At 37.3% G+C, this 12500-nt stretch overlaps 1 protein-coding gene across 17 annotated transcripts in view; it reads left to right on the top strand.

The window, feature by feature from the left end:
- Window positions 1-12500, top strand: part of dnm1a (dynamin 1a) — a gene marked incomplete at its 3' end in the record, with an annotated part of 107158 nt that overhangs the window by 37736 nt on the left and 56922 nt on the right. For 14 of the 17 annotated variants that reach the window (XR_013821295.1, XR_013821296.1, XR_013821297.1 and 11 more), the window contains exons 10-11: window positions 2966-3104; window positions 11198-11284. Coding sequence is in view for 9 of the 17 variants with exons in the window: in XM_079871907.1 (XP_079728033.1) it covers window positions 2966-3104; window positions 11198-11284 (226 nt within the window). Of the gene's footprint in view, window positions 1-2965; window positions 3105-7142; window positions 7282-11197; window positions 11285-12500 lie in introns of all 17 variants that reach the window. The other 3 variants (XM_079871912.1, XM_079871910.1, XM_079871909.1) reach the window with 1 other exon arrangement.

Below are 12500 nucleotides of genomic sequence, written 5' to 3'. Positions count from 1 at the left end.
GGGTCACACCTGGGGTCACACCTGGCGTCACACCTGGGGTCACACCTGGCGTCACACTTGGGGTCACACCTGGGGTCACACTTGGGGTCACACCTGGCGTCACACCTGGGGTCACACCTGGGGTCACACCTGGCGTCACACCTGGGGTCACACCTGGCGTCACACTTGGGGTCACACCTGGGGTCACACCTGGGGTCACACCTGAGGTCACACATCCAATCACAAACATCTCTGACTTCAGAGTCTCATCCAATCAGAGAACCAGGATGAGGGTTTTGTGATTCGATTCGTGACAGTAGCCGCGTTTCCATTACCCTTCAAATTGCGCAAACTGAAATTGCGAATTGAAAATACGCCCAATGGAAACACGTCGATTTCGCAAAAACTCCCATATATCGCAAAAAAGTTTTTAGGCTCGCATGAGGGTTTTTTCAGGCAATTCAAAAAAGGAATATTTCACAAAACTGCAGTGGAAACAGTTTTTTTTGCATTTACAGGTCACCTGACGTACGTACCGGTCGATTCTTCTTTAAACATGACCTGGTGTGTTTGGACAGAAGACGAGACCGAGTTCTTCATTAAACTCATAAAAGACAGAAATATCACAGGAATACTGGATTCTAAACCACAAAGAAATGCCACAATTTATCAAGAGCTTGAAGCAGATATGAGGGAGAAATATAGGTCACAAGTCTAACACCGTGTCCTAACTACACTCGACGCACGATAAAATCCCTCTTCTCCATGTTAATCAGAGTGTTTATCCTAACCAGCCGCGACGTCGCGCTGGAACAACAAACACAAAGTGTGGCGATGATGATCTCAGGCGCTGTTTATGGGCTTTATTTAATGTTAAAAGCGTGTCATGTGACTCTGAATATCATTTAGTGCTCCAGCTTTGAGGCTGTAAAAGCAACAATGGATAATTCACCTCAGATCTTCAAACTGTGAACAAACAAGTGTTTATTTGACAAAGATTGTTTGAGTAACTCAGTATGTATTTTTAATAATGTTTAAATGGTGTAATATTTGTGAATTTGATTATGTAGCGACTTATCCATTTTGTTGCGAGTGCCGTCAACATTACTCTCTGGTGCCGGGAGAGACTCCGCCCACACGCTGTTCTGATTGGCTGACTCCGCCCACACGCTGTTCTGATTGGCTGACTCCACCCACACACTGTTCTGATTGGCTGTGGGTTTTGATTGATTCCGGTGCATCTCGCAGTCGCGTCGCGTCTAGTGTGGACAGACAAATAATTTGTCGCTGGAATCTTGTCGCATCGCGTCTGGTTAGGACACAGTGTAAGGGTCTTTCCTTGCCATTGATGCGTGGATAACACGCCTACGTCTCCTTCGATTAAAATAATATGGCTAGTGAGATGGCTGGGATATATGTAAATTTAAATACGTAAAGACTTAACGCGAGAGGAAATGACGTTTCAGTCGCATAACATCAGTTAATGGAAAAGTTGTCATTTTGCAATAGTGTTTTATCGACATTTATAAAATATCGCAAAAGTTTTGCGCAAATCTGTAATGGAAACGCAGCTTGTCTGTATGTGTCTCTCCTCGCCTCTCGAACGAACCTCCGTCTGTAGAGTCTTTCTCGTCTTTAGGACAAGAAAACATGTGACCTTTGGGCTTCAATAACCAACATGAGGCTTTATTATTGCCACATGTTTCATTTATGATCCTCCTTTTGTCCAACAATCTTTATTATGAGTTAATGTCTCACGGGTGGCGTCAGACGAGAGGGTCGACACTGTAAATACTTCTTTACATTGCTGTTATATGAACATATGCACAGTTTCGTGTTAATGTTAGAGTCTAATGTTAAGTTTTATTGTCATATCTGCTTCTTATTTTAGTTTTAGTTGTGTTTTCCCTTATGAGTAATATTTCAGACATGAAATAGTTAAAGGTGCTATATGTAGAATTGAGTAACTCTTGTTATTAGCGACACCGGTGGCCATTAGGTGAACTGCAGCAGCAGTTTTTTCTTTTTTTTTTGTTCTTCGATTAGGGGTTAAATTTTAAAAGAAAATATGTTTAGCAGTGATTTACTATTAATGAACATCTCGACCCCGTCCACTGCTGAGAGCGACGTTTAGATGAATATGTGAATATGTGCTGCTCTTTCCTCTCAATAACACAATAAACACACAACAGAAATGAGAAACATCAGTTCAGAAAGCATCTGATCATAGAGATGTGGAGATGTTTGCAGCAGATGAGCTCATTAAAATCACACTGTTATGATAGTTTGATTATAAAGTATATCTGAGACTATAGGCTATATAGATCTGACTATGTGAGACTGTAGTTTGAATGAATCTCTTTTCTTCGCACGACACATTGACATTACAGTCCTCTTTCAGCATTATCCTGAACATTGTATAAGCATTAGTCTCATGTGTCATTGAACAGAAGAGAGGCTCTCGGGAGTGTGTGGAAAACACACATCTGCGATTTTCCCAACAAAAACATTCCCGAGTCCTCAACATATAAATCAGTCGACACTAGGAAACTAGGAAGTCGGGAAAGGTCTCGCTTTTTAAGTTTCGTTAAAAGCTGTTCATTCATCAGCTATAAAAAAGTGATTAATACATGAAAATTCGTACATATAGCCCTTTTAAATTAATCAATTGGACTTAATTTGATAAGTAATCCTTTTTTTTTCGCCCCTCATTTGAGTTTTAGTCATTTTCCTTCTATTTTTAGGCTTCATTGATAATCAAATAATTAAATTGAACTTCAATTGATACAATTAAACAACTTGACAAATATGTTAAACTAACAATTGAGCTTCAGCAGGAGCCCATTATTTCAGCTCTTCATTCATTTCTTATGGGCTGGGGAGGGAGTTTGTTGGATTAACGCTCTTCTTTCCACCCAATTTTTCCTTTTCTTTCTCTCCTCTGTCGTTCTTTTCCCGGGCCTGTCCGTTCTCTCTGGTCGGACAGAACTGGGCTCTTCACACCGGACATGGCCTTTGAGACCATTGTGAAAAGGCAGATCTTGAAGACTAAAGAGCCGTGCCAGAAATGTGTGGACATGGTCATTTCTGAGCTAGTCAATACCGTTAGGCAGTGTACTAAGAAGGTAAAGGCCTGGTGGAGGGGTTTTCCGTGTCTCCCATCAACCCAAACTATTGCTGTTATCCACCTGTGACCCCCCAGGGGGATTGTGGGTGTTTATCGTCGTGTATGTTCATGTGCCTGAGCTTTGGACAGAGGTTCTGGGTGGAATGGCTTTGTGTACAGAGAGCCGTGGACGCTGAGGTTTCAACCGCTGGGTGATCGTAGTTAATCATTTGATTACGATCATTTCGTAAAGAATTAACAGCATTTTTACTTGGGTTGCACGATATTCAAGACAAATGTGATGGCTTGTTAAATGTGATATTTCATTTATAACTGAAAAACTGAAAAATATATAACAAACTGGATCTGCACGATTTTGGATAAATTATTTATTACGATAATTTCGTCAAAAGTAAGGGTTAAGTAAGCATTAACCAGTTAACAGCATTTTTACTAGGGCTGCACGATATTTAAGGAAAATGTGATGGCTTGTTGAATGTGATATTTGATTTATTCAAACATATTTAAGCAAATTAAAACATTTAAAAACTGAAAATTATATAACAGACTGGAGCTGCACGATTCTGGATAAATTGAGAATCACATTTTTGTTTTGTTTAAAATAGAGATCACGATTCTATGGAAGCTTGTTTCCGCCACAGAATAAATAAATAAAAAAGGTAATTGCGACTTTACATCTCACAATTCTGACTTTTTATCTCAGAATTGCATGATATAAAGTTGCAATTGCATGTTATAAAGTCAGAATTGTAAAAAAAAGTCAGTCTTTTTTTCCTTAGAATTGGACTTTATATCTCGCAATTACGACTTTATATCTCACAATTCTGACTTTATATCACGCAATTCTGACTTTATATCTCGCAATTCTGACTTTTATCTCACAATTGTGACTTTATATCTCACAATTCTGACTTTATATCACGCAATTCTGACTTTATATCTCGCAATTCTGACTTTATATCTCACAATTCTGACTTTATATCTCACAATTCTGACTTTATATCTCGCAATTCTGACTTTTATCTCACAATTGTGACTTTATATCTCTCAATTCTGACTTTATATCTCGCAATTCTGACTTTATATCTCGCAATTCTGACTTTATATCTCACAATTCTGACTTTATATCTCGCAATTCTGACTTTATATCTCACAATTCTGACTTTTATCTCACAATTCTGACTATATCTCTCAATTCTGACTTTATATCTCGCAATTCTGACTTTATATCTCGCAATTCTGACTTTATATCTCGCAATTCTGACTTTATATCTCGCAATTCTGACTTTATATCACACAATTCTGACTTTATATCTCGCAATTCTGACTTTTATCTCACAATTCTGACTTTATATCTCGCAATTCTGACTTTTATCTCACAATTCTGACTTTATATCACGCAATTCTGACTTTATATCACGCAATTCTGACTTTATATCTCGCAATTCTGACTTTATATCACACAATTCTGACTTTATATCTCGCAATTCTGACTTTTATCTCACAATTCAGACTTTATATCTCGCAATTCTGACTTTTATCTCACAATTCTGACTTTATATCACGCAATTCTGACTTTATATCACGCAATTCTGACTTTATATCACGCAATTCTGACTTTATATCACACAATTCTGACTTTATATCTCGCAATTCTGACTTTATATCTCGCAATTCTGACTTTATATCTCACAATTCTGACTTTATATCTCACAATTCTGACTTTATATCTCGCAATTCTGAGAACTAAGGTCATAAAAAGTCGCAATTATCTTTTAAAATGTTTTATTCTGTGGCAGAAACAAGCTTCCATATGATTCTGAATCGACAACTAAATAACAAAACGTTATTTACTAGAGCTTCTGACAAAATGTTAATTACTGCAGTCTATTTAAAAAATATATTTGATTAATTTGAATTAATTATTGAGTGAATGATTCAATGACTCACTCATAAAGACTTCACTTGTTTCATTACTGGATGAATCCGCGTTTTTGAACGAATCTCTTGAATGAATGATTCAATGACAAAAAAAAAATTAACAGTCACTTGTTGCCACCTACTGGTGTAACCATGTAATGATACAATCTTTATTGGTTAACTCTATTTTCATTGCTACCGTAGACATCAGTGTTAATATCCGAACTATAAACTATAAACCCAGAACTTCTCTGATCAGTTGAATATTTGTAACACAAAAATAATGATACTGTGTGATCGAAAAGATGCTGTTTTCATATCTATACATGACAACAACTTTCTCTGGGTCAGAATGCAGATTTGAATGTTCGCTGTGGTCGTACTTGTCAAAGTTTTAATAGACGAATCGTTGACAATTAGGAATAAGATGATCGACATTGTGATCTTTCAACGCTTAATTGTGCAGCTCCGTAACTCCGTAAGCTCCGTAACTAACATACTACAGATTTTTACCACCAAAACTGACCATCTTGACCGGCCGAACCCAGTCTATTCTCTGCTATCTGCATCAACATAAACTGATATGCATTGGTTTCGGATGCATACATTTTCGATAATTTCAATATATTGTGCAGCCCTATTTTTTGCCGTTAAAATTATGATTTTTTTGGGGGGGGATTTTTTTTTTTACAGCATAGCAGCTCAGAGCAAAGCCGTGCACATCAGCATCCAAACCCCAAGCTGACACTGTTCTTCATGAGTTCATCTAGCAGACCTCAGCGTCCAAACGCTCTGTTTATTTGAGACGGAAGCTTTGAGGAAGGCAGAGATGTGGCTAACGGCACTCAGAGATATTGATCAATAAATCTAGTGCAGAAAAACAATGACAGAAGCTTCTCGAGGACACTTAGGCTAAATCACAAGTCAAGTCATCTTCATTTATATAGCGCTTTTATACAATAGAAGTTTCAAAGCAGCTTCACAGTAATAAACAGGAAAGCAACAGAATTAATGATACAAACTTTATCGAATATGAGACTAATTCAAAGCAGCTCTAAAAAGACAATAGTGTCATTATTCAGGTAAATACTATATAGAAGGTGTACACAAATACAAATACCATCATGGAGTAGGATTTACTTTAAAACATTGCAAAGAAACTCTAAGTAACACTGAAATAAACAAGAAATTTTGAAGCAGAGAGACTGAAATAGTATTTCCTTGTAAAATGTACTCCAATATCTCTCTGATTTACAAAATAATTTCTACAGTGTGTTCTGTTCACTTTGAACTTCACAACTTCAGAGTTTCAAAACTAAAGAACTCAGTCAATTAGATACAAAAGAAATGCTTCTTGCGATATATAATATTGTCACTGTTGGCAGCAGAAAGGACGAGTGTTTGCGAGAGTAACTAAAGGGCTAAACAAGGAACAGGTGAATCAAATCAATCAAACAATGAGTCGCTATGACAACAAATGAGAACATTCTAGAAACCATAGAAACAAAAAGGAAACACCACAAACAAAGAGTTACAAAAATGTTACAACTGAACATTACGAATATATAGCAAATACCAACAGAGATTTTTTATTTTGTCGCAAAATGTAACTATTTTCGCCAACCTCGAAATTGCAAGAAAACAAAAATTGCAACACATTGAAATAAACATGAAATACTGAAATAGTGTTTTGTTGTAAAACATACTTGCGACTTAAAAAATATATTTTTTACAGTGCGTTACACTCAAATAATGCAACAGCTAGATTTGAATTACTGTAATATTCTATTAAATATAATATCTTTTTTTATAAATCAGCAATCGTTACAACTGTAAAACAATCAGCAGAACAAATATATACAGTATAATGTGTATAAAATCTAGAATTATTATCAGCTCTTGGACTGCCTTTAGTTTGCGCTTCTGCTTTCTGAAGGCTTGGGTCTCGGCGACGGGTCGACGTCTCTTCGGCTCGCTGTCGGGTGGCTTGAGGAGAAACCAAATGTCTCACTTGCCTTCTCTTTCCTCTGTGCTGTCTATCTATCTGCCCTCCGACCCTGTCTATCTGTCATCCCTCCACCTCTTCTTCTCTTCCTCCATGACTCTTCCTCTGCAGGACGGGCCTGTTCACCCCTGACCTGGCCTTTGAGGCCATAGTGAAAAAGCAGATCCAAAAGCTAAACGGGCCGTGCCTCAAATGTATAGATATGGTTGTGAGCGAACTCTCCTCCACCATTCACAAATGTAGTGAGAAGGTAAAGAGGAACGAAGCTCCGTTCGTCCACGTCTATCTTAAACGTACGGATAGACCGATGGCTGGACTTAATAGCAAAAGTCGTAGATGTGAATGTAGGTTTGTTTATTCTAAGGTGGTAATATTATAAATATGGTCTAAAACGATCTCAAAGATAGTTTAAAGGAAGAAGGAGTATTTTGTCATCGTTTACTATCGTTTACCAAACCTCTTTAAGTGTGTAAATGATGACAGAATTGTAATGATTCTAGTTTTAGTTAATAGCAATAACATCAGGCGTATATCAGTGTCTGCATGTGCAGATTTTGTAACAGGAATATGGTAAATATCAAAACATGTCCAGGTCTTATTTAACCTGAAATCAGAAGACAAATGAATTATAAACAGTAGTGGCCAAAAGTGATGCCCAGCCAAGGACAATTTACATCTTCATCCGTTATTTCAAATGTTATTAAAGACTTTGTAAGCATATTGAGTAATTGTGCTTGGAGTCGATTGTTTCGCAATGAAACATGACAAATTGTGACGACATCGTGGAAAAACACATGCAAAAACAAGAACCAGTGAAATATTAATAACTGATAATGTTGTAGTCAGCTTTTTGTTCTTCTATGCATTTTTTTGCATAATAAAATAAAACCTTTGCCTTTTTTAAACAAATAATTTTGTCAGATAAATTCCTAAACCAAGTTTAGTGTTTTGTTCTTCCCTCATATTTAAAAAATGTAAAATATTTGGTTACACTTTATTTAAGGTGATGTAGTTACATTGTAACTACTCGAATAAGTACTCAGTAATATTAATTTACTATAGATACTATAGAGTTACAGTTAGGGTTTGGTTTAGGTTTAGTTACTTATAATTATGCATAATATACTGTTGTTATTATTATAGTAAGTGCATGTACTAACGTGTAACTACGTCACCTTAAAATAAAGTGTTACCAAATAATTTCCTCATATTTTTAGGGTTTAATTGAATTTTTAAGGTCATTAAAAACAAATATGGCCTCCGGACGTCACTTTTGGCCACTCTACTCTACTATTTTATTAATATTATAGATTTTATTATATATATATATTATATATAGCCTTTTTTGTTGTTGTTTTTGTTGCAATGTGACATTATTTTAATGGCAAATTTTGATGAGAGAATAAATGAGCCATTTGTTGTCAATCCGCTGGGATTTCTTCTAATTAAAAAATGACAAGCACTAAAATTGAAATGAAAACTGCATATATAAAAATAAAAACATTCAAAATATTGATAAATACTACACTACATTCTAAAAATGCTGGGTTGTTGCAACCCATGTTTGGGTCAAATATGGACAAACCCAACCGTTGAGTTAAAAATGTAATTAAAAAATGTAAACCAATGTTTGTGTTTGTCTATATTTGACCCAAACATGGGTTGCAACAACCCAGCATGTTTTAGTGTAGTGATTAGTATAAAAAAAATACTAAAATAACTCTGTTACACATAAATCAACATATGGACAGCGTATGCTGTTGTCAAATTTAGCGTAGAACAGATTTATTAGGATTCATCAGTCCAGCAACGATCGGTCTATCCTTACCACTCAGATTTCATCCTGGTTTATTTTGTCTGTGTCAATTTACTTTACTAAGTATTTGTGTCGTTTTTCACACAACAGTAGCCGTAGACATTTTATCCAAATTTGTTTTTGTATTAATAACGCATGCTCCCTCGTATGGCCCCTTTTTTCAGTGTGTTTTTCTGTCGGATGTGTGTGTTTTAGTTCTAGCGAGAGAATATGGCCTCTTCTGTTTGACTCTCGTATTATAACTGATGCTTCGAGCTGGAAGGTCTTCTTACACCAGCAGACTAACAGTCATACATCTCTGTCTCTATCTCTCTCTCTCATTCCCTCTCTCTCATATCATTTCATCATCACACGTGTCCCTCAAAAATACTCTGCTTCTGTGGATTTGGACTGTATGGAGTTTTGTGTCTGAAAAAAAAAAAAAAAAAAAAAAACCTGTCATTATTTGCTCACCTTCACCTTCCAAATTCATATGTTGTTGTTTTTTCTAAAGCGCAATATGACAAATCTTCAAGCTCCTAAATGGACTCAAAACCTCTCATAAAAGCATCATACAAGTATGATAACATCAGTCAGTATCACTAGTTTTCTGAAGCTTTGTGTGAGGAACCAGATCCAAAATGAACATGTTATTTACTCAATTCTCAAATCCTGCATATTCAAACATACGGATCACATGCATTAGTAAATAAAGTAGAAAATACAATTATTAACTCCGTCCTTTTTGGAGCTTGACAGTCGTATAACTTGTTGTATGAGAAAGAGTTGCATGAAGATTTTTCCTTTTCGTGTTGGACATAAAAAAAAGAGCAGCTCACGTGTTTGGAAGGACACGAGTAAATTACGTAATAACGCCAGACGGTGTTTCACTGAAATCAAATGGATTAATATATGTATAGGTGTGCGAGTTCTTCTGAAGGTTGAAGGAACGTCAGTGTGAATCCACACAAGGACTCAACCCTTCTCCTCTCGTTCTCACTGTAATCTTCATCTCTGAGCTCGTTTGTTATGCCTGTTCGCTCCTCTAGAAACACTCATTTCTACAGAACCCTGATCATGTGATGTTCCACTGCTAGACGCCCATCACTGCATCCCTGTGCGAACCTAAACTCTGCTGGTGTAGTTTCTGCGATTGTATGTTTATATGCGTGCGTGTGTGCGTGCGTGTGTGTGTGTGTGGGTTGATTTATTTAATTCTACACTGGCTTCAAGTTCCAATGCATCAGCAAGCAAACAGATCCTGACAATTCGGTTAACATTTATTGCAGTATTCAAAATCAAATCACTATTAACTTTCTTAATACTCATTCCTGGTCTTATTGTGAATGATTCATCAGCATGATTCATGTGCAAAACTCTTGGTATTTGGATAAATGTTAGGGATGCACGATATATCGGCCACCATATCGGTATCGGCCGATATATGTTCATTTTTAATGTTATCGTTATCGGCTCAATGAGAAAATTTGGCCGATATATTAAAGCCGATAAATATTACATAAAAATTTGGATTTAGATTTATCAGCCGATATATCAGTTATCAGCTTTCAAATATAAAGAATTATCGGTTATCGGTATCGGCCAAAATGTTCATATCGGTGCATCCCTAGCTAAATCACTGGACATTGCAAAGCCAAGAGGCTCACAACTAACTATTTTAATGCATTGAACTTTAGAGTCATGTGACATGCTGTATGTTTGTGCACAGGGCCTAAAATTAACAAATGCCAGTTGACGAGTAAATGAAAATGAGTCGGTTGTGTCTTAAGTGAACGTGAACAGTTGAGAAAGTAAACACACGTGTATCAGTATATTAGATCCGTGCATTCGCTCTTAAAGTGTCTGTCAGTAATGATTAAACACTCACTGCTCTTGGCTGAATAACTTTTGTAACTTTAAAAAGGATTCATCTATGTTTAATTTATACCATGACTAGTGTTATTTTACATTTGATTAGCATACTTTATTCAATTTCTGTACCTGAAAATTGTCAGGTGTCACAACTGCCTGTTTTTGCAAAAATAGTTTCATGGCCGGTAAAACATATTTATCGACGCTAAATTTTTGGGATTGTGTGGCAAAAAGTACGTTTTAGGCCCTGTCTGTGCATACGAACATGATTGACATGCATGCATAGCCTATATATTGCAAGAATAGTGTTTTCTTTATGCTGATACTGTGATTTCACAGACTTTGCAACAGGTTTTCTCTCAATAATGGCTTCATTTTAGAATCACGCTCATTATTTTCTGCTATCAGTTAGTAAAGGGTGTAGTGATCACCTGTTGCAAACTCAGAGTGTTGGTCGTATGGTTTATTGGCATCACAAACGCGTGTGATTGTGTCACAGTTGGCCCAGTATCCCATGCTGAGAGAGGAGATGGAGCGGATCGTCACTCAGCACATCCGAGACCGCGAGAGCCGCACTAAAGATCAGGTGAGTCCCGTCCCGTCACGAGATCTGAGCGTGTTTCATCCTTCCCTCGGGTCATTCTGACCCGGAATTTTTTTTTTTTTTTTTTTTACAAATTAGTGTTCATCAGAGGGGTCCAAGACCCCATGACTTTTATCGCACTTGAACCACTAATACACAAAAAATTTAATGAATTCGATGAGTTTTCACTCACGGGTCAATTTGACCCCGTTAGGAATGAATGGAATGCGAGGAATGCTTCAGTTCACATAGAAAAACCTAAAAATGCTCAAAATTCAAACTAAAAATGCAAAAACTTTACCAAAAAATATTTTACAATGTCTACATGTGTATCTGAATGCACACTGAAGTAAACTGACTTTAGGACCCGGCGGAACAGCTCATATAGAGCTATAAGGACATCTAGGGCCCTATCTTGCACCCAGCGCAATTGACTTTGTACAGCGACGCATGTGTCATTCCTATTTCTCACCCGACGCACAGCGGACTTTTCCCTCCACAGACGCACGTCGGTAAATTAGGGAATGAACTTGCGCTCCCGGGGGCGGTTCAGTGAAAAGAGGAGGCGTGTTCCGGCGCAAACGTTCCCTGGTGCTATTTTGCAGTTCCAGAAAACAATTCCGCCACTGACCAGGAGAAACCTCGTCTAAAGTCAGCGGTGCGTTCAGATGCTATTTTAAGGGCGCATGCTTGGCCATAATGTAGCGTGTGCACAACGCACACACACTTTGCTTCTCTCATCTACACAGACGCAGCAGTTTTCATTTTTGCAAACCATACATTATTACAAGGAAAATATTCCACATGAGGGAAATCATTGTGGTGTCCATGAAGATGTGAAAAAATAGGCATAAATCTAGCTTTCACATTTACCCAAATTATCATACGCCTGTTTAACCGAAGCTAATCTGGGTGTGTTTCTCCATCCCCAATGTCACTTCTCTGTGTTTTACGGCCCTGACGAGAACGTCGGTCTCCTCGGCTGTGAACCGCTCCTGCAAATCCGCCGTTATAATAGCAATCCGCCATGGAACAAGCGCGCCTGCTCTTAAAGGGAATGTGAGATGACGCTCTGATTGGTTTATTTCACGTTACACCCAAACCACACCTATGAGTAATGAAGCGACTTCAGACCATGAAATATCATGTTATATTATTTTTTTTCCACACAAGGTCGGCAAAGACACTCAATGTAAGATATTTGGAGCTGAATTAAAAG

This window comes from Squalius cephalus, assembly GCF_949319135.1.
Source record: "Squalius cephalus genome assembly, chromosome: 5".
NCBI classification, from domain to species: Eukaryota; Metazoa; Chordata; class Actinopteri; order Cypriniformes; family Leuciscidae; genus Squalius; species Squalius cephalus.
The sequence above is the reverse complement of the archived record's forward strand: the minus strand, read 5'-3'. Positions and strand labels throughout refer to the sequence as shown.